The sequence below is a fragment of the Lathyrus oleraceus genome, chromosome 4 (genome assembly GCF_024323335.1).
Source record: "Lathyrus oleraceus cultivar Zhongwan6 chromosome 4, CAAS_Psat_ZW6_1.0, whole genome shotgun sequence".
Taxonomy (NCBI): domain Eukaryota; kingdom Viridiplantae; phylum Streptophyta; class Magnoliopsida; order Fabales; family Fabaceae; genus Lathyrus; species Lathyrus oleraceus.
The window spans coordinates 38,153,357-38,175,439 of NC_066582.1; the positions used below are offsets into that span (position 1 = coordinate 38,153,357).

The 22,083-nt window shown below is 35.1% G+C and overlaps 1 protein-coding gene, 1 long non-coding RNA gene and 2 pseudogenes across 2 annotated transcripts; 1 reads left to right on the plus strand and 3 right to left on the minus strand.

Moving 5' to 3' along the window:
• Nucleotides 1–4,081: 4,081 nt before the first annotated feature.
• On the minus strand, nucleotides 4,082–5,384 carry LOC127135878 (uncharacterized; annotated as a pseudogene).
• A 230-nt stretch (nucleotides 5,385–5,614) lies between these two features.
• On the minus strand, nucleotides 5,615–9,951 carry LOC127135880 (glutathione S-transferase T2-like; annotated as a pseudogene).
• LOC127135881 (uncharacterized) lies at nucleotides 9,950–12,012 on the plus strand. Its single transcript, XM_051062506.1, has 4 exons — nucleotides 9,950–10,204; nucleotides 10,334–11,001; nucleotides 11,083–11,425; nucleotides 11,464–12,012. The coding sequence occupies exons 1-4, from the start codon at nucleotides 9,950–9,952 to the stop codon at nucleotides 12,010–12,012; spliced, it is 1,815 nt and encodes a 604-aa protein (XP_050918463.1).
• Nucleotides 12,013–20,284: 8,272 nt separating this feature from the next.
• LOC127138687 (uncharacterized) lies at nucleotides 20,285–21,846 on the minus strand. The gene is made up of 2 exons (XR_007808835.1): nucleotides 21,431–21,846; nucleotides 20,285–20,782 (listed from the first exon to the last, which is right to left on the minus strand). It is a non-coding gene; the product is annotated as an uncharacterized LOC127138687 (long non-coding RNA).
• Between the last annotated feature and the right edge of the window lie 237 nt (nucleotides 21,847–22,083).

Here is a 22,083-nt window from a genome sequence, read left to right on the forward strand (position 1 = left end):
AATATCAACTCATAATCATCATCATCATCATACTCAAACTCAACACAGCCATAAAACCACGTATAATATTGGAATACATCCATTCATATTATACGCCATACATACATACATTATGCAATGAGACTCCATGCATGCGGTACCGACTATTCGTGAACATATAGTTCAACCTCACCGATCAAATCCAGATACGGCTACCAAGCTCACTAGTCCCACTCATTTGAGACCTAGTGACTCACTCACTAATTCCTCACCATGGGAATTAGCTACCACCCCAAGGGCTATGATATGCACGCTAATCACCTAGCATGCAAACATCAACAACAATCCACAATACTAACTCACTAATTCCTCACCATGGGAATTAGCTACCACCATAAAGGCCACAATATGCAAGCTAAATCACTTAGTCATGCAAACATCAACAATCATCCACAATGGACATATGCTCACACTCTAAGCCATAAACAGTCCATTCATAATTTCATACATGATAGATACATTCACACATTATGCATATCATCATACATCATCAACATATTCACCACATAATCATATCATGTCATACCACATAATCAATCACAGCATTAGCACACTCTACTAATACCTATACTACTCAAAACAACGGGAAATGATCCCTACTCTATCATACATCAGCTACATTACATTACTCAGCTGAACAACCAAAGAACTGCACAACAACAGCACAGAAAAATCACAATCCTGCCCATACGCGTATTGCTTAGTCCCATACGCGTATGGCCCATTTCTCAGTCAATCCCATACGCGTATCACCTGTCTCATACGCGTATGCTACGCGTACCACTTCCCCATACGCGTACCAACAGAGACCAAACCACGTTCAAAACATCATCTTCCTCATCCATACGCGTATTGCCTAGTGCCATACGCGTACCAGACCATCTCATACGCGTATTGCCTAGTGCCATACGCGTATGACCAGAAACCAGATTTCCAGATCTGCTATGGTTTTCTCTGCTACGAGATCTCCCAATTCCAACCTCCTACAATCCAATTTTTCACATTAATCGTTCATATCATCTAACACGAATCATACCTTATTCGATTTCACCAATTCTAACATTATTACATCTAATTCCTACGAATTTCCTTCAATTACGATCCAATTTTCGTTCATCCAATATTTCACAATTTTCAGCATACATCATTCCAATTAGTGTCAAATCAATGGTTTATCACTACCCATTACATGTTATCCCATAATACCCATTAAACGATGATAAACCCCCCTTACCTGAGTTAATCCGGCAAATCTCTGAGCTTCAAGCTTTTCCTTCCTTCAACCCTTGTTCTCTTGCTCTTTGCCCTTTTCCACTTTTCAGTCGCTTTTCTGTATTCACGTGAAAACTCCCTTTTACCAAATGGGACCTTTTCTAATTCCAACTTTTATTCCAATAATAATAATAATATCCCAATAATATTCCAATTATTTAATTAAATTAATAAATATTATATTAATTTAAATTAAATAATTATCCTTATTTCATCGGGGTGTTACACGTTGCCCCACTAATGAGACTGAGGACCAAAGGTTTTACTATGGGAGAGGCAACCCTCAAAGCTACTTCAAGTAAAGTGGTAAACATGACAAATATGTTTCGACAATCAACATGCTTTCGTACCATTTGCCTTTGACACTTTTGGTTTTCTAGCACTAGAGATAGTGGATCTTTTACGGTGAGTCCAAAAACTCATACATAACAATAATGTGTCTCCTAGGGAAATAAATGTAGCTTTTAAGAGGATTGATTTTAGATGCAAAAAGGGATAGCAGTGTAACTTGTTACCTGTTTTCCTTCTATTTATGTATAGTCTTTATTATATATGGATATTATTACAACCACAAAGCATACTAAGACCTTATAGCCCCGGATGAAATCAAAAGATCTAATATGGAAACTCTAAATTAGGAGAAAACAATTATGAGGGTTGTATGTTAGGGAGTCCAGAAGGCGGGAGGGCGGGAGATGGATCCGGTGTTGGGTCTTGTTATAGGATGTGGGGGTCCCGTGTTGTCTTATGAATGAGTGGAATGTTGAATTTATAAGAGAGAAGATCCATTTACCTAACACTTTAAGGTTTTGGGTTGACATGTGGCGTCTCCCTCTCTTGTAGTCCTAGAGCATTGGTCTCATTGGTGCTCCCGACTTCTGGACTCCCGAACAATGGTATCAAAACCATGATTCGACTTTGTGGTAGAGCGGGACCTGGATCCAGTTTGGATCTTGTTATAGGATGTGGGGGTCCATGTTTCCTATGAATGAATGAAATGTTGGATTTATAAGAGAAAATATCAATTTACCTAACATCTTAAAATTTTGGGTTGAGATCTGGTGTCTCGTTCTCTTGTGGCCCTGGTGCATTGGACTCATTTGTGCTTCCAACTCTCTTGGACTCCCCAACATTGTAAAATGATAACCAAAGAGAAAAAAATTATGAGAGTTATAAAATGACAACTGAAGAATATCCTTATATGAAAAAGGATACAACAGTTTTCATTCAAATATCAAATAACTTGCGGTTCATTCACACCCTCCAAAATAAATATACTCTAAAATTAGAGTGGTACAATTAACCACCAATGGGATAATAAAAGTCAAATGTCATTGCCATTTAAAAAGTATACAACATTTTTATTTGAAACAACATGCTTAATTTGTACTTAAATATAGACCCTCGTTAGAAAAATCACAAGAAATTTTAAAAAAAACTTTCTATGGTACTAAAATTGTTGATAATTTGTATTATTTATGAGTTTATGAGAGAATTAGTTCATGTTTGCATGAAAGAGAAGAAAAAAACATCTTAGGTGTATAAATTTCCATATTAAGTCTTTTTTAAAATATGTTATTTGACATAGTAATAGATAGTGGTGTAGGTGGACTAATTTGGGTTGAGTTTGTCCAAACTCAATATTTAATTTATATAAAATATTGTGATTTCGGTGAGGTAAAATAAATATCTATTACATCAATAGACTGGTATGGTTAAATACACTATTTCTCATGTTGGATTGTGTTGGATAATGACTTATCCAAATAATTTTTGATTTTATTAATATTAAATGAATATATTTTTTTATATAAAAGTTAGTCAACATTTAAAAAAAATAGATTGTCTATTTTATTCTCTTTTATTACTATAAAATAGTAAATAATATCATGAATTAATAAAAATTATCATAAAATATTAGTAATAAATTAGACATAAAACCATATTAACATCAAAATAATTAAAAAGTAAATCATTCAATATAGTTAAAGTTATGGTTCATTAAAAGAGTAATGTTATAAGACTAAAATTGTAACAACTAAATTAATATTCATCAAAATTATTAAAATTATAATAAAATAAATATTTGATTAATGGGTTAGTGGATTTTTAAATTTATGTCCAATTTTATTTGAAACTTAAATCCTTTAATAATTTTGTTAGTTTTTAAACATATATATTCAATTATCCTACCCAATCTATTTTTTATTTTACTTTTTTAAATAGATTTTAGTTTTGTAAATTGACTCAACTTATATACAACTTAGTAAGGGGAGGAGTCGCGTACGTTACATTGGATTTATTAAGATAAGGTTTGTTTATCTAAAGTTAAAGAAGGTCAAGGTGTTCTTCGAAATTTAAAGTATATTTTCTAAGTAAATGGTTATAGAGATTGAGGGTTGATTGTGACGAGTTATGATTTAAGACATTAGCACATAAGAGGATCTCCAACCGTGAACCCATTTTTGGGTTCTTTGTGGAACTTATTAAGCCACGTCAGTTTGAAGCAACTCAACTACTTTTTCACTCCAATGATGCAACTCTGAAGAATTCAGATTGGATCTCACAATTTTATTTTATATATTAATATTTTATTCATATTAAATTTTATATTAATTAAAATAATAATTTTAGTGCTTTAAATTAAATTTGATATAAAATAAAAAAAAAGTTAAACTTATAATTTAAAATGATAATTAAAATTAATCTCAAATACATGATATATAATTAAAAACAATAAAAATAAATAACCTCACATAATTAATCAAACTTAAATTTCATCATCTTCATGTCCAAAACGTTCCCAAATATATTCGACTAGATCTCCTTGAAGTTTACGATGAACTTGTTTTTCTTGAATACTTGCTCTTTTTTGTAGTCTTGTTGCAAGATTCGGATGAGGACCGCTAAATATTTCAGTTGTTGAGTTATTGATATCCACATTATCATAAGAGTAATCAAAATTACCTCCATATGTATGTCGTTCATCTTCCACAATCATGTTGTGCAATATGATGCAGGCATATATGGTATGCTTGAGAGTGTCCATGTGCCAGGCACGCGCTGGGCCATGTATAATTGCAAATCGAGATTGAAGCACTCCAAATGCTCGCTCCACATCTTTTCTAGCCGATTCTTGATGTTGAGCAAATAATTTTTTTCTTTTCTCCCTGTGGCATTGAAATAGTCTTGACAAATGTAGCCCACTCGGGATATATACCATCTGCTAAATAATACCCCATATTATATGGTGTCCCGTTGATTGTATATTGCACATTGGGAGCACGTCCTTCCAAAATATCGTTAAACACGTTGGATTGGTTTAGCACATTAATGTCATTGTTTGAACCTGCAATACCAAAAAAAGCATGCCAAATCCATAAGTCTTGTGATGCCACTGCTTCAAGCATGATTGTGGGCTTACCATGATCACCTCGACAAAATTGTCCTTTCCATGCAACATGACAATTTTTCCATACCCAATGCATACAATCGATGGAACCCAACATACCTGGAAAGCCACGTGACTCTCCCATTTGTAAAAGATGTTCAACATCAGTGTTGTTAGGCTTTCTCAAATACTCAGCGCCAAATACAACATTGACACCCTTAACAAATCTTTTTAAGCACTCAATTGAAGTGCTTTCACCGATTCAAACATATTCGTCTACAAGGTCAGCAGGAGACCCATACGCCAGCATACGAATAGCAGATGTACATTTCTGCAATGGTGAAAGACCCATTTTACCAGTTGCATCGACCCTCATTTGGAAATATTCATCATGATTTCCAAGGACATCTACAATTCGAAGAAATACATGCCTATGCATTCTGAACCTTCTTCGAAATTGAACATCTGTGTATACTGGGTTTTTCGAGAAGTAGTCATTGAATAATCGATTGTGCCCTTCTTCACGACCTCGATCTACCGTTGTTCTTATCTTTGGCCTAGAGGAACTTCCAGATCGACGTTCATTCTGAAGTTGTTCTTCTTCATCACTGTCGTCCATAAATTCTTCTTCAACCAACTCCCAAAATTCTTGATTGTAATTATCTGAATTGTCTGAATCCATTTAGTGAGTAAAGAATGAGATAAAAATGAGAAGAATAAGATGAGAATGAGAGAACAATGACATAAGTGGTAGTCTATATAATGGTTTGAATAACGACTAGTTTAAATAACGGCTAGTTTGAATAACGGCTAGTTTGAATAACGGCTAGTTTAAATTAAAGTGGTAGTTTGAATAACGGCTAGTTTAAATTAAAGTGGTACTAATGACCATTTTACATAGGTGTTGATAAATTAAAGTGGTACTAATGACCATTTTACATAAGTGATACTAACTACATTCCATATTTTTTTCATCTTATTACAATATTTTTCATGAATATCTCGTTGACTATCGTTCATAGTAGAAGTGTCTTTCATCATCATTCGCACTACCCTTAATTCTAGCTCGTCCTCCTTAGCTTACGCAAGTCTGTCCATTGTTATTGCTCTTTTATTCTTTGCATCTTGCGTTGCATTTGGAATTTCGGATGCCTTACCCTTCCTTTTTGCTGCTTTTTGTCCCATTGGACGCTCCATTGGTGATGATGAGTTAAACTCATAACTTGAAGTTGTATATGGGTTCTCCAATGATGCCCCGCTAGCATAAGTCTTTGTTATTTTTGCAGAACTTCCAATCGATTCTTCGACGAAGCGCCATTTAGCTTCATCTTTTAACAATCGCCATGCATACTCAAGATTGAATGTTGTACCTTGATCCTGAGCAAAAATAGCATGTGCATCTGCCATGACATCGGTCTCGGATGTCCCACTTTTCTTTCCTTTAAGAGCAATTTTGTAACACCCAACAAATTTTTGAACCATGCCATTTATTCTATGCCATCGACATTTTAATTGTCCCCCTAACTTTTCCCGCAATTGCCCACGATATTGGTTATAACTAGCAGCAATTCTTAACCAAAAACTCTCAGCCTTTTGATCAACTCCCACAATTGGATCCTTTGAAACATTGAGCCATGATTGGATAAGTAGTATATCCTCTTCCCTTGTAAATTGCTCTCGAGATCTTTTTTAACGACAACCCTTTCTTCTTTTTCAGTACCAACTTGAGTAGAAAATGGTGGGACTTGAGTAGAAAATGGTGGAACTTGAGTAGAGAATTCCATACTATTAGAATTCATTTGAGGTATAGGATACATATTTGGATTGTTTGATGACGGAAGAAATATGGCGGGGTTTGTTGGCACCGGTGGAATTTGAGAATTTTGGGGATTAGGATTTTGATAATTTTGCATGTAATTGAAAAAAGTTTGTTGATAATGAAAATGATTAGGATCCATTTGGCCTAAACAATTGTAACTTGAAGTAAAAAGATAAAATTTTGAATTAAATATTTTGTAAAAAAAATGCTAATGAGAAAAAATTGTTGAAAACAAATTAAAAGTATAGGAATAAAATGATGAAATTGTGAGAGAGAAATTTCAAATTGAAGAGAAAATAAAAGTGAGAGAAATTTGTGTTGGTAAATTTTTAGAAACCAAAATTATATTTATAATAAAAAATATGTTAAAAAAATAAATAAATAAATAAGTAGCCGTTGAACGCTACTTTCTAAATAAAAAAATAGAAAAAAAGAAAGTAACTGTTGCATGGCAGACTACTTTCTAAATAAAAAAATAGAAAAAAAGAAAGTAATCGTTGCATGCTGAAGCAATGGCCTTGCCATGTTGGCGAACTCCATCCATTGAACAGTGAAAGAACTGCTTCCACTCTGACAAACTGGTTGAAAAACTACAGAACTGCTACCGCTGGAGATACTCTAAATATGGTGGAATTCATGGCAATGTGACCGATGGAATGGAAGTGAAAGTAATTTGATAATTATATTTGAGTTTAATTGAAATATATCGTCAATCATTAGTATAAAATAATTTTATATTATTATTTAATATAAATTTATTAATTTATTAGGTTATATCATTAATTTAAAATTTTCAATTTGATGTGGTAGGATATATTAACAGATCCCATTTTCTCATTATATTTACATGTTGTGGGGTATAGTGAGCATACATTTTTTTTAAGAGGTGAAATATTTGATTTAAAAGTATGTGAAATTCTTAACTAAGTGGTGGGGTTAATAAATTTCTTGGGTATACATTGTTCACCTCAAAGCCACTAATAGCAAAATCATTTTGAACCTTTCCAAATCCTTAATGGGCTTTAAGCTTGTTAGAAGTACACGAGTACACAAGTTCATTAATTCAAGTATCCTTTTCAGTTGAGCATAATTTAATGCTCAGATCACTTTATCCAAAACAATGCAAATAAAAAAGTGATGAGCATATATCGATCAAATCTCTTTTTTCTTTTATCTTTCCTGTTTTGCTATATTGAAAAGTTTGACTTTATTATAGTTTACACAATTATAGAGGCAATAAATACAATGTACTCGTATGTTATTTCACACAAATTAAATAGGGACTATACAATTGGAGTAACTTGCACCGATAATCTCTTCTCATTATTGAGGTGTGAGGTGCCTTATATAGGTCTAATGTACATGCAAAGAGAGTAGTCTTAATAAATTTTCTATTAAAAATTAGAAAAATTAGTTAACAACATTGTCATTTAAGTCACTCAAATGCCTCTTCTCCGGTAACATAAGGGCTTGGACATAATATCAATAAGTTGATTCTCTCATGTAACATAAGGGCTTTGACATAATATCAATAAATTGATTCTCTATGCAGTAGTCAACCAATTTGACTAATTCGTTTTAAGTAAGATTTCTCAAAAAAAAAAAAATGAAATCTCACATAAAAGTGTTTGTTCTATTCGTGCATAAGAGGATTCTTGAACAACTTAATATTAAAATTGATGTCAGAATAGATCACAATGCAATTTGAATACATGATTGAATTCATCTCTTTGCAGTTTATGCTATCTTGATCGTGCTTAGTCGTATAAAATGATCCTTCATAGCAAATGTCTTGACAAGCATAGGATGTATTTGTGGCAAATTCAACTTCAATTTTTAAAAGTGTCACAATTTATTGTTTCTTTGGAGATCAAGATATTGTCGTTGATCTTAACCTGAAAACATAGCCAAAGTTACTTTTCTGTGCAAATCAAGATCATGTCATTGTTAGCTGTAGATTTCGACCATTAGGTTGAAGTTCTTTGAAAATATTATGTTTTGGTAAACAAATAAAAATGGCTTTGTGAAGCTATTTATTAAATCCTTTTCTTGGGAGAAAGGACCTTTTTGTCGAAGCTTAAGACTTAGAAGATTTTAGGATCTCCACAAGTTCTCTTCGACATCGGTGTTTGGCAAATTCGAAGCTTTGAGCGGGAAAGATTTGAAATTCAAACGAAGTAGTTTCGTCAGGTGAACGCGTGGAAGCATTTGAGACACGCAACGCTTGAAAACGTCGAACGTGGCAATCATCTGTGTAGAGACCGTTAGGGTCGAATTGTTATAAATAGGAGTCTTAGTTTTTAGATTTCGTATGTTCAAACTGATATACAAAATTCACTAAAAATACTCAAAGTACCGGAGCGAGAGAAACGAGTCTTTGCTGAAAATGTATGTATGAAGAACACCATGATTACATTTCATGTTATCTTTTTAATGCAAGTTACTTAAATTAAACCATTTACTGTCTTTATTTCTATTTAAGCCTTCTGTCGAATTGCCTTTATCTTCAAAGTCTTTCATTATTGCTTTTACCTTTACATTTACATTTCGTCAAACCTTTATTTCCAGCACCTTTTCAAACTTAAAACCTTTTACTTCAAGTTATTTATCTTTACTTTTGCCAATTACCTTTGTTATCTTTAAAAAAAACCTTTTTACAAAATTACTGTCATTTATCCTTTATCTTTAAAGTCATAAGCCTTTAGATTTCGTTTAGAGTTTATTGTCGAAACACCTTTTACTTTGTACCATTAACGCTAGATAAAGAACCCTAATTACCATTCATAACCCAGAAACAAACTTAATCATGAATCAAATCACCATAACACTAGTTCTTGAGACACATGTCCTAGGATCAATCTAGTCGATCCTGTAAGTTACCAAGATTAATAATATTGGAGGACTAACGGTTGTTTGTCAGAAATTACTGGTAAACAAATTGGCATACCCGGTGGGACGGTGTCAAAAGAACTGTTAATTATAATAGTTTGCTTTACTTTTACAATACAAAATTGTTGTTATTCTTTTGAGTTAAAAAATCATAGTGTTGCATGAACCTTAGAAGTGGTAAGATAGCCAACAATTCGCAACCTATAACCAAAAGAAAATACACAAAAAAGATGGTTAATACAACCAGTCAAGGGGAACAATTTCCTCCCCAGGGAACAGGCACAGTCGGAACAAGTTCGATTGATGCATCCACTGAGATCCCTAGTACACAGGCCATACCAACATTTGGATCCATGGCCTTAAATAATTCGACAATAATGCCTATTATGTCAAGCGTAGCAGACGTTTCTGCAAGTTCAATCCCTGGCCTGTTTTCGACAATTGTCGGAACCCAACCAACACCTACTACCCCTAGGCCACCGAGATTTGAGAATTTTAGGCCTTGGAGAGAATACCCATATGGAATGCCATATACTTCCATGGCAGGACTTCAAAATAATACTTCCATATATACTCAACCCCATAATACGGTTGTTTCGCCAATTCAAAATTTTGGTTCTGGCATGAACCATGTAGGTCGAAATACCCAATCACAAGGATTATCCACCCTATTACCTACCCTTACAACGAATAACCAGGCAGCCTTTAGACAACAAATGGATGCTAGTAACCATGATATGGTAGGAGTTCTTGCCAGAGAAATGAATACCGTTTTTTCTCCCCTAATACAGAATGTAAATAGGACTAACAATGATAATGCCCAAACATACCAACAACTGTCAGCGCAGATGGGACACATAGCAGATTTCCTAGGCGCCCCTTAGTCCTCTATTTGACGCAGACCGAACCAAGTTATAATCCAGGAAGAAGAACCAACTATAAATCAGGTTCGACCACCTAGACAAGCGCCTGACGAAAGGGTCATATGGGCAAGACTAGAACAACAACCAGTTCGACAGGAAGTCCCTGAAGAACAACCTAGGAGAGTAATGATGGTTAATAGAGACCAGGATGTAGACGAAGTAATTCATAGGGTTAGGCAAGAAAACATGATGGAAAATAACTTAACTACTATGATAGAGAGAATCATGGCCCAGAATGGTCTGAATACAGGACTTCGACGCCCAAATTATACCTTTCCTTTATCAGAATACGTCCTACAAACTGAATTACCAAGGGGTTGTAAAATCCCTAAGTTCACCAAATTCTCAGGGGACACTAGTGAATCCACTATAGAACACATAGTCAGATACATGACTGAGGCAGGGGATTTGGCGAACAGTGAGAACCTAAGAATGAAATATTTCCCCAATTCTTTAACGAGGAATGCCTTCACGTGGTTTACAACTTTGCCACCAAATTCCATAGATACTTGGCCTCATTTGGAGAGATTATTTCATGAACAATTCTACATGGGCCAAACTAAGATAAGTCTTAAGGAATTAGCCAGTATTAAAAGAAAATTCATTGAACCTATAGATGATTATCTGAATAGGTTCCGTTTGTTGAAATCTAGATGCTTTACAGTAGTGTCTGAACATGAATTGGTCGAAATGGCCGCTAGAGGGTTAGACTATTCCATTAGGAAAAAGTTAGATACGCAGTATCTAAGAGATATGGCCCAATTAGCAGACAGGGTTCGACAGGTCGAACGTTTAAAAGCTGAAAAGGCCAAAGCGAATAAGAATTATAAGAAAGAAAGGGTTGCTTATGTAGAAGTCGAAGATGAGGAGTCTGAAATCTCTAATGACCCTTATGGTCTCGAGGAATTCGAAGTAGATTTGGCTGAATTAAAAGAAGCACCACCTTATGCTTGTAAATTACTTACACCTTCGAATGGCAGGAACCCTTTCGAAACTGAAAAGAATGATAGATTTCCTAAAAAGACTTACACATTTGATGTTACCAAATATGATGAAATCTTCGATTTATTAGTAAAAGATGGCCAAATGATAGTGCCTCATAATACCAAAATCCCTCCGAACAACGGAAGAAAAGAGGCTTCTGTAAATATCACAATTTTTTAGGCCATAAAACCTCACAATGCTTTCTTTTCAGGGATCTTATTCAGAATGCAATTAAGGATGACCGCCTCAAGTTCGCTGACAGGGGGAGAAACCAGATGAAGGTTGACGCTGACCCCCTCAACATTGCTAACACAAATTATGTTGAACCTGTCGAAATCAACATGATTGACATGGTGGAAGTGGAGGCTGTGAAGGAAACAGGAACTGAAGGCTATGTGCTAGTTGGAAAGCAGGCTACTGATGACCTAAATAATGATGTTCCCTTTAGGATTTTTGTCGAAGGTGAACAGGTTGCTGATGTCGAACCAAAGGCCACTGAAGGTCTTAATGGGAAGGCAACTGAGGGCCTAAGGAAGAAATTTGAGGAAAATTCAATCGCTGATGGCGCTAATCTAGGTGTCAACATGGTGGATCTGAACCAACCCCCCCCCCCCCCCCCCAGAGATGGAGGAAGTGGAGAGGTGTCTGAAAATAGAGCAAGAGGGAATGCAGTTTGGCTATCCCAAAGCCAATGAGAGCCTACGTGAATACCTTTGGAGGTGTCACAAAAGAAATTCTGACATGTTGCTGTGCCCAAGGTGTATCATCATGACGTGTCGAAGGGTGGCTGAGGACTATGAAAGATGGCAACGAACTAAGACTGAGAGAAATTGGAGAAAGGAAAGCCAACTACTGAAGGTGTATCCCAAGCCTGGAGAAAGCCTTCTTGGTTTTATTGTGCGTTGCTACAAGTACGAAACAGAAGGCTTGATGTGTCCCAGATGTAGGGCAGTTTACAACAGGGAATTGGCTGAAGCGTCCGAGAGAATTCCATCTAACCAAGGTTGGGATGGACACGGAGGTAACCCAAATATGTACATATTCGACAAGAGGGGAGTTCCTAGGAGGCAAGACAACCCTCACCCAAGGACGAAAAGAGTTACGTTTAAGCTTCCGGCAGAAGTCCCTGAGGATAAATGGACTCAGGTGGGGTCGAAGAAGGGAAAGTGGAAAAGTTTTGAGGATGGAGGAAGAACCTCTTCGGCTTATAGAAAACAATTCCAGGCATCTAAGAGAGAGGCTATCAGACTGGAGAACTACAAAGGAAAGAATCCCATGTCAAGATCCCAATGGAGAAGACATCAGAGGTTGAGGAAGGCTGAAAGAAAGATGACTTCGAGGGAGATTGGAGAATCCAGCAACAACAAGGTCCCCTCAAATGTTACAAAATCCAACCAAACCCCTTGTAGGAAGGAAGTTGTTTTCATCTGAAAACAAAAACACAAATCAGAAAGTTCAGGAGGAACAAATAAGGGAGGAAGAAATGATCACTGACGACTTTGAGTCCGACGGAGTGTCATCTGTTAATATAAATTGCAATGTGGTATCAGTTCTGCCATACGAATAAACTCAGGTTGAAAATGAAGATTTTCGTAAAAAAGGAAAAAGGAAGTGACAATGGGCTTTTATAGTGTTAACCTACGAGCTGGTTGGTTACACCTTGCAAAGGTAGTGGGCCACGTGGTGGCTTTTCTGTGAAGAAGGTGCAGTGATTACTGTTCATTCTTTTTGGAAGTTGAAATTCATGATGTTAATAACTGCACGCACGTCTTGATGAGACGTTTTGAAAAAGTAAGTCATGATTGACTGACAGTTATGGACTTTAAGGTCTATGAAAGGTCTCTGGTCGAAATCTGGTGATTACAAGAACTGCCCATTTCTGCATTGATTCGAAATAGACATTTATTGGGGGCAATTTGTTAGATGGAGATTTCGACCATTAGGTTGAAGTTCTTTGAAAATATCATGTTTTGGTAAACAAATAAAAATGGCTTTGTGAAGCTATTTATTAAATCCTTTTCTTGGGAGAAAGGAACTTTTTGTCGAAGCTTAAGAATTAGAATATTTTAGGATCTCCACAAGTTCTCTTAGACATCGGCGTTTGGCAGATTCAAAGCTTTGAGCAGGAAAGATTTAAAATTCAAACGAAGTAGTTTCGTCAGGCGAACGCGTGGAAGCATCTGAGACACGCAGCGCTTGAAAACATCGAATGTGGCAATCATCTGTGTAGAGACCGTTAGGGTCGAATTGTTATAAATAGGAGTCTTAATTTTTAGATTTCATGTGTTCAAACTGATATACAAAATTCACTAAAAATACTCAAAGTACCAGAGCGAGAGAAACAAGTCTTTGTTGAAAATGCATGTATGAAGAACACCATGATTACATTTCATGTTATCTTTTTAATGCAAGTTACTTAAATTAAACCATTTACTGTCTTTATTTCTATTTAAGCCTTCTGTCGAATTACCTTTATCTTCAAAGTCTTTCATCATTGCTTTTACCTTTACATTTACATTTCGTCAAACCTTTATTTCCAGCACCTTTTCAAACTTAAAATCTTTTACTTCAAGTTATTTATCTTTATTTTTGCCAATTACCTTTGTTATCTTTAAAAAAAGCCTTTTTACAGAATTACTGCCATTTATCCTTTATCTTAAAAGTCATAAGCCTTTAGATTTCGTTTAGAGTTTATTGTTGAAACACCTTTTACTTTGTACCATTAACGCTAGATAAAGAACCCTAATTATCATTCATAAACCAGAAACAAACTTAATCATGAATCAAATCACCATAACACTAGTTCTTGAGACACATGTCCTAGGATCAATCTAGTCGATCCCGTAAGTTACCAAGATTAATAATATTGGAGGACTAGCGGTTGTTTGTCAGAAATTACTGGTAAACAGTCATCTATATAGGTCTCCTCCCTTACCTTTCTCATACAAAACTACATATAGTTTATGGTACCCTACAAATACCTAAGAATCCTTTTAGCAACATTCGTGTGCAAATCAATTGGTCTCTTTATGTATTTGACAATTAAATATGTTGATCAAGTGACTTCAAACACAAAAGAGATAGGAGGTTGAATTGTGTTATTTGAAATTCAAAAATAGTTTATAAAAGCTTGAGTCTTAAAAACAATTAGATTGAGTCTTAAAAGAATCATGGAGATTAATAAGACAAGAGGAATTGTCACAATGGTAAAGAAGTCATTAATAAGATTAAATACGAGTTTCAATCTAAGAATCAAAAAGAGGAGGCATAACTCATAAAAGAGAACTCAATTCACTTCAAAACTTGTCCATAAGAGATGTTACAAAATACTAATTTATAGTAAGAGTTCTCCTAAATCTAAATGGGTCATAAACACTACTTTATAGACCCATATTGGGATACATCATATTTTCCTAAAATAAATATAAAAAGGCAAACATCAACTAAATCTAAATTAAAACTACTACTAAATAAAATCATTACAAAACTAATTAAAGTAAAATACTTAATTCTATTCTGCATGCTTTTGATTAGTCCACCTTAGTATATTTCTCCTTCTTTTCCATTAATAAAAGTTGAACAAAAAAATTACACAAGAACACAGATCATATATGAGATTGGGAAGTAACCAATTTATAATTAAATTAGAAGTAAAAAGTTGATTACAATAAATCAATAAATGCGTGAAAATAAAACACATTAAAATGGGAAATAAAACATAGAGTAAGACAATTACTCATTGTCTTAATCATCTTCAACATCAGACATTCTAGTCTCAAGTTTATGTTTTGTTAGTGAGGCAACTTGCTTGTATAACCTTTGAAGAACTTGGGTACTCTCTTGAGTGGTTGAGATGATGGATGTTAACATTGCTTATGTAGACAAATCTTGAGGAATCTCTTCCTTATTATCTTTTAAACATATTGGTTCATGCTCTAAGTCTCAATTGATGAATCAACTATTTATTTGACTTAGAGAATTATTTTTAATCAAGGTGGGATTCAGGTTTGACCGTTCACCTTCCAAATTAACTCCAGTATTAGAAATGATTTTTATGATGAAAGTTCCATAAGATAGCCATGCAGTAGTATCCCTTTTGCATTCCATCATATGACGCATTACTCCATGTACCCAGTTGGTTTGAAGGTTTTGAGTAAGCATCCATATAATCAGCACATCATCCAATATCATTCTTACTCAAAACCTTCAAAATTCCAAACACTTGAAGGTTTCTCTATCTCATTCTCACACCTTTCACAACAAAATTCCAAACACTTGATCCAACGTCAAGTGATTTTACAAAACATTTTCACCATAAACTGGAAGAAAAAGATGGAGTGTACGTACTTGTGCACAACATTTTCAAGTACCTGGATTGTCGGTCGTACCTATCTTGTGTCCCGATACTTGACTTCCATTCAAAATACTTAACAATAAAACGAGTTCAATCTGGTACTCTGAGAATGAAAAAGAGTGGTTAGGATGTCACTGTCCTCTCAACTTCCGAGTATTCTGATTGTTAGTCGTACTTAGCTGGTGGTTAGATGTTTGTCTCCCTCTAAGTACCAATGATTAAACCCACTAAACAAATTTCCTAAACAAAAACTTTTAGGATGAAAAATAATGGTTAGGATGAAATTGTCCTCTCAACTCCCAAGTACTCATATTTTCAGTCGTACCTAGCTTGTGGTCTGACACTTGTCTCATATTCTAAAATCAACCACAACTCATCAAATCCAATTTTCCGCCTTAGGGCTCTCAAAAACCCTTTCACAAAGGAAATGTTACTTTCGTTCTACCGTGGTATAAACGATGTTATATGCTCTCATGCACGAGCATACAAGTCAGGTATAACTTCTAGAATGGATCCAAGTGCATCCATTTTACCGCAAACAAACAAACGCTTAAGTCTCTCATGCGCGAGCATCCAAGCAACGTTAACTCCTAGAACACGGACGTTAACATTGTCTACTAAAAAACAATTAACACACACTTATTTTCTACTCGGAACTACGGAGCTCTGATTTCCTTATTGCACTATTAGGATACGTAGGCATAAGATTGCGAGATCTTGACGAGCACACTAATTTAATTTTTTTCTCTCTCCTTAAACCATCGCAAGTAACCTTCAGATAACAACATCCATACGCACGAAGAACAAACAAAGTGGTTCTCATTGAGTACAACGAATGTAAGGGGTGTTAATACCTTCCCCTTGCATAATCGACTCCTGAATTCATTCTTGGTTGCGACGACCATTCTTTTGGGGTTTTATCGATATTTTCCCTTTACTTTGGAATAAATAAAATCCGGTGGTGGATCTATATTTTTTACAGCGCGACAGATATTAGCTTTAGCCTCTTGGATATTAGATATAAATCCTTGCAGGGGGCTACCGTCCACAGGTGGAGGGCCAGAGGTGGAAGCAGTCTTTCTTTTATCAGCCCCAACTTATCTTGCCACCATGTTAGTAATGGTGTGTGTGAGCTGGTCTATCTTGTCTTTCATTCCTCTACATTCCCTTTTACCGAGTCCATGTCCTCTCTGAGAGCGACTTGGTTCTTCTCGATTTGTTCCATGGTCTTTTTTTGGCGAGCTCGAGTTTGATAAGACGGTCGGAGAGACAAGTTGTCTTGAGAAATGATTTTGAGAAAGAGGGGAGAAAATGATTTTTTATGCATATGATGTATGTATATGTGTATGAATACATGAATGTGTATGCAAAAATGTTTATTTAGAGGAATCTTAATCATTTATTGATTGTAGGCAAGCTAAGAATATTAGAAACCCAAATACTCTTTTATTCAATAACTAGAAAAAAGTGACAAAGGAAACCCAAAACTTGTTCATAATTGCAGGAAAGGGAAACACGCAAATTAAAACTCATTACAAGAAAAATTTCTAACAATGTTTCTTAATCCTAGCTCTAAAATCGTCGACCATGTGTCAGCACAATTTGATGAAGTTACAGATCTACTTAGGAGGCTTGAAAATGTCCATCATGTATTCAACCACCTTCAAACTTCGGGATATCTCATCAATTAGGTCATTAGCTAGTATGACCAATTTCATGTACTCTCCCATATGATATTCAATCTTCTTTTGAAGCTCTGTCATGATGGCTTTGTCTTCCTCGATTGTTTCAACCATTTCTTGATTATGTTCCTCAAAATAAGTGTCTCATTCCCTCATTTCTTTATAAGCTTCTTCAACGAGGTTCATCTGTCTCTTAAGTCATACTACCTCTTCATAGGCCCTCCTTTATTCAGACGGGCGTTTGGCAAGTAGTCCCTCAGCAACTCTTCTTCGTAGTAGTGAATCCATAGCTTGACCTCTGGCTTGCCGGAGGGTGTTGATGAAACTTTGGTTTTCAACTTCCAAGTTTTGGATACGAGTTTCTAATTTTTCCCTTTCTTCTCTTTGTACTTGGGTAGAATTCCTTTCCCTTTTATTGACTTCGATTTTTCTCAGAGTGCTTGACAATAGATGGTTAAGATTTCCTATAATTACTTAATGCAAAAAATGATATTAATGATAATGATGATATGAATGTTTTGAGGTTTAAGGATAAGTATATGAGTAGAGTGAATTAAGGGAAGGCTCCTACAAAAGGTCATAAGTTCTTTCTGCCCATTCCCCTTACAGGTTAAGCTCTAAGATTTTATTTGGTTTTTCAGAACAAACCCAAGGTCATGGACCCTAGGTGAAATTCCATTATGATAGGGCATAGCCCTCCCATGATAAAATTTCAATAGGGTCTCCCTTAGGGAGGCTTTGTATGAACAAAGTCTCATGCTCGGGTTCTAAAAGAGGTCCCTAGAGACATGGATCAAGCCCAAAGTTTCATCATGAAGAATGGCTAGCCAACTCATGACAAACTCTTTGAATTGGTCTAATTTAGGCAAAATCGTCGTTAAAAACCTCATGGGATAAGAATACACAACGACCAAAACAGGATGGCCCCTTAATTAGCTTATGTTCCTTCTCGAGCTTGGGTATAGAGGTTATTCTCATAATGGAATCCATGGATGTTAGGATAATAATAAAAAATAATAAAGAAAGTACAATAGATAAATAAATTAATGGCAAAGAATAATAAGACAAAAATATAATAAACAAACGGGAATAAAAAACAACCCTAGAATCTAAAGGGTATGCTTGAATCTCTTTAGGCATCCCTAGCAGAGTCGTCGACTGTCACAGTTGGAAAATTACAGAGTCACCATCATCCTTTATTTATTCCTAATGAACTGGGAAATAATGATAAAACCTAAAGTTAAGGATGAGATCTAGGATTCAGGAGTCAGTTAAGCAAGAGGAAGGTGTTAGGCACCCCTCTCTTCCATTATACTCAATGAAAGCTTTCTCTAGTTCTAGGTTTACTATGGGATATCTGTTTGCTAAGGTTGATTATTCTCTTCTTAATTGTTGACTTATTTATTTATAAGAAAATTGCTTTATTAATTTTTTAAGAAAAGAATTGATTTTATTACAAAAGGGACAAAAACATTTACAATTGTACTCGCTAGAGTGTTTTAACTCTATGCTTACGTACCCTCAAGCAATACTAAAGATCAGAGTACCGTACTTCGGCTAGAAAATGTTTGTGTGTTTGTTGATTTTAGTTTAGAAAAAATCTCAATGCATCGGGGGCGGAGAAAAGTTTGATTTGAAAATGTCTCAATGCACAAGAGCAGAGATCATGAAATTTGAGGTGAGTTGATGTTGATTTTAGATTGATTTTGTTGATTGGTAAGGTGTGACAACAATCAATCAACTTGATTTGCAAAAACGTACTTATAAATTAATTTAGAAAATAAATGATTATGTTATATATAGATACATAATTATTATTTTGAATAATTGGCAAAATAAATAAAAGACAAAGGTTATCAACTAAAATTATTATTTATTTTTTTGTTTAAAACTTATTTATATTAATCCTAACTAATTGATAAATGATTATTTTTGTTGAAATCCTAATCAGTGATAATTGGTATTCAAGCGTCTTGTTTGGTTGACTTTTGGATTGATGATTAATCAAAACCCTATATGCTAGATGCTTGAGGCCTTGGAGCTTGGATTTTGGAGTTCATTCCATATAGAACCCTAGCTTGTTGGCTCATAGTGGTTGTGAGCCTCATTGCTTGGTGTATGCTTAAAACCCTGATCAGGTATGCTTGACATTTTTGGTTTGGTTTGAGTATTGACCATTTTTGTGAAACTCTAGTTCATGGGAGGGTTGTTTGGTCATTATGATATGCATCATGTCATTCATTAAGTTCACTAGAGGGTTATGGTTTCATAGTGTTGATTGTTCAAGTTCTCATATGAGCCATTCAAGACTCATGCATTGGTTTAAAAGATCACGGTGCATTCAAGTTTTTCATACTTCATTCATGATCCATTGACTTCAATTTTTCATGATACATTCAAGCTCCATTGATGCATGTTTTATGGTGCATACATGATCTTTGTTTCAAAGTGATTTCAAATTGGAATTTGGAAGGAAATGATAATTTGAATTAAAACATGTTGCATTAACCATAATAGTTTTTCTCATTCAAAGAAAACTTTCATTTCATTCATACAAGATCGTATTTCCAGTGTCCATACATGATCATAAGAAATTACAAAGAAATTACAATTTTTTGTATAAGTTGATTTTTGGTCAACTTTTGACTTTTCGATCAACCAACTGACCAAAATCAACTCACATTTTTTTCCATTCCTAAACCATAACGACACGTTTCTTTTTAAGCCATTTGCCATTTTAAACCATTCATTAAGTGATGTATCCAAAACTACACAACCATACATTCTAAAGCCAAACTCAAATTGGCCATTGCCATGCCCCATGTAATTTCATTCATTCAATCCAATTTACATTTTCATTCAAACTACAAACAATTCAAACTACAAACAATTTTATACATAAGCCATTGATTCTAATATTTCATTCAACCATTGTTTTCAAATTACAATATTCAACCATTCAAATTCGAAACCAAGTTACAATATCCAGTACAATTCAATTGCAAAATTACAACAATTTTAAATTCCAATCAATTTCAAACATTTCCATACCATTCCTATTTGATACACAATTTGAATTCAACATTTAACACACAAATTCAAAGTTTCCAATAGCCTAATCCCCATTACAAATCAATACACAATGCAAACCCACACTCTACCTCACCGCTCAACAGAATTTGAAGAGAAGTGTTAAAAGCTACGACAATGGAAACACGGGTGGCTGCAAGACCAAACATCGATCGCAAACCAGCAGCAACATAAGACTCGGTTAGCACCACGACTTCATATGTTACACCGCAGCAGATCCGCAACGGTGCACTTTATCATGACCTATCCAAGCAGCCTGTACAAACATTCCAAGCACTCACCAATAACCATGACTACTTCACACCCAGTAACAACAACTAACAGCCAGTCGGATTTAACCTGCTAAACAAAAGAGGGTTCAGTTAAACATAATTCACTGCACTAACATGTCCTGACCATAATCATCAACATTCAGTTTAAAAAGAAAGTTAATTAACCACCTAAAACTAACAAAGAGCATTCATTTCAGACCAACTAATTGCAAATCAACAAGTAACGAGGCTTTCCTTTTAACGGAACAGTGCAAATTCCACGATAACACATGAACGCAACATAGAGAATCGCAAATTCACCAAACTGAAATTGAATGTTCAATAACTAACTCTAACCATTTTTATCATCTGTAACTAACTACTGAATCTCGTGGGAATTTCATTTGAATTTCGCATACATTTCGTAACAGAATTTGAGCCTATAAATCAATCATCACGCATCCAAAATTCGACTCATTCGTTTTCATCATAACTCATTCCAAGCTCAGAGCAAAACGAAAAGGCAACAGAGAATTCAATTCTTCACTCTCAATATCTCTTCACAACCTCACGCAACAATCACAATTTGTCACTTTTGATCTCTCTTTACGATAACTTTCGGAGCTTCTCACAACCTCGCAAAGATTCATCCCTATTTGACAGCAATTCGATAAGCACAGAGGGAGAAGAAGAGGAAGCAATTGGAAATCAAACGGAGAAAGGCAAAGATTCGTACCTGTTTACAACCGGAGCTTCAATCCGGTGAGTTTTTTGATCCGATTTCGACACCGTTTTCCTTTTGTTTGCGCGCACGATAATGAAGTGAGTGAATTGACGATGAGAATCCGTGAGTCTTTGAACCGTGGTTATGATTGAACGACGCGAATCGCGAATCTCTGAACCGCGATTGATGAACGCGAGGCTGTGAGAACGAACACACTATTGAATTCGATCTTTTCTTCTTGTTTGGACCAAAGCGACATGAACGCAAATGATGATGGTGAAGGGGCGCCGAAGTGAAGAACGAACCGCGCGTTGCATAAGCTTTTCCGGAGAAGCGTTTTTCTCCATTTCTGCTTCAGCTTACGGGAAAAAGGGAGGACTCGGTACTTTGTGTGCTTTGAGTTTTGGCTGTTTGGGCCTAAGGCCCAAACGAGCTGTCCCTGGCCATTACTCACCATGTATTGAGCCTGCACCTCCCTACTGCTCTCTTAAATTATTTTATTTAATTGTTTTCATGTAAATTTTTCTCATTTTGATTAGAATATTATAATTTTAGGTTAATTAGATTTATAATTATTGATTAGAGAAATTAGTTTAATTAGGAATAATTGGAATTTTAGGTTGATTTAGAACTTTATATGTAGATTAAAGGTTAGTTAGAGGATT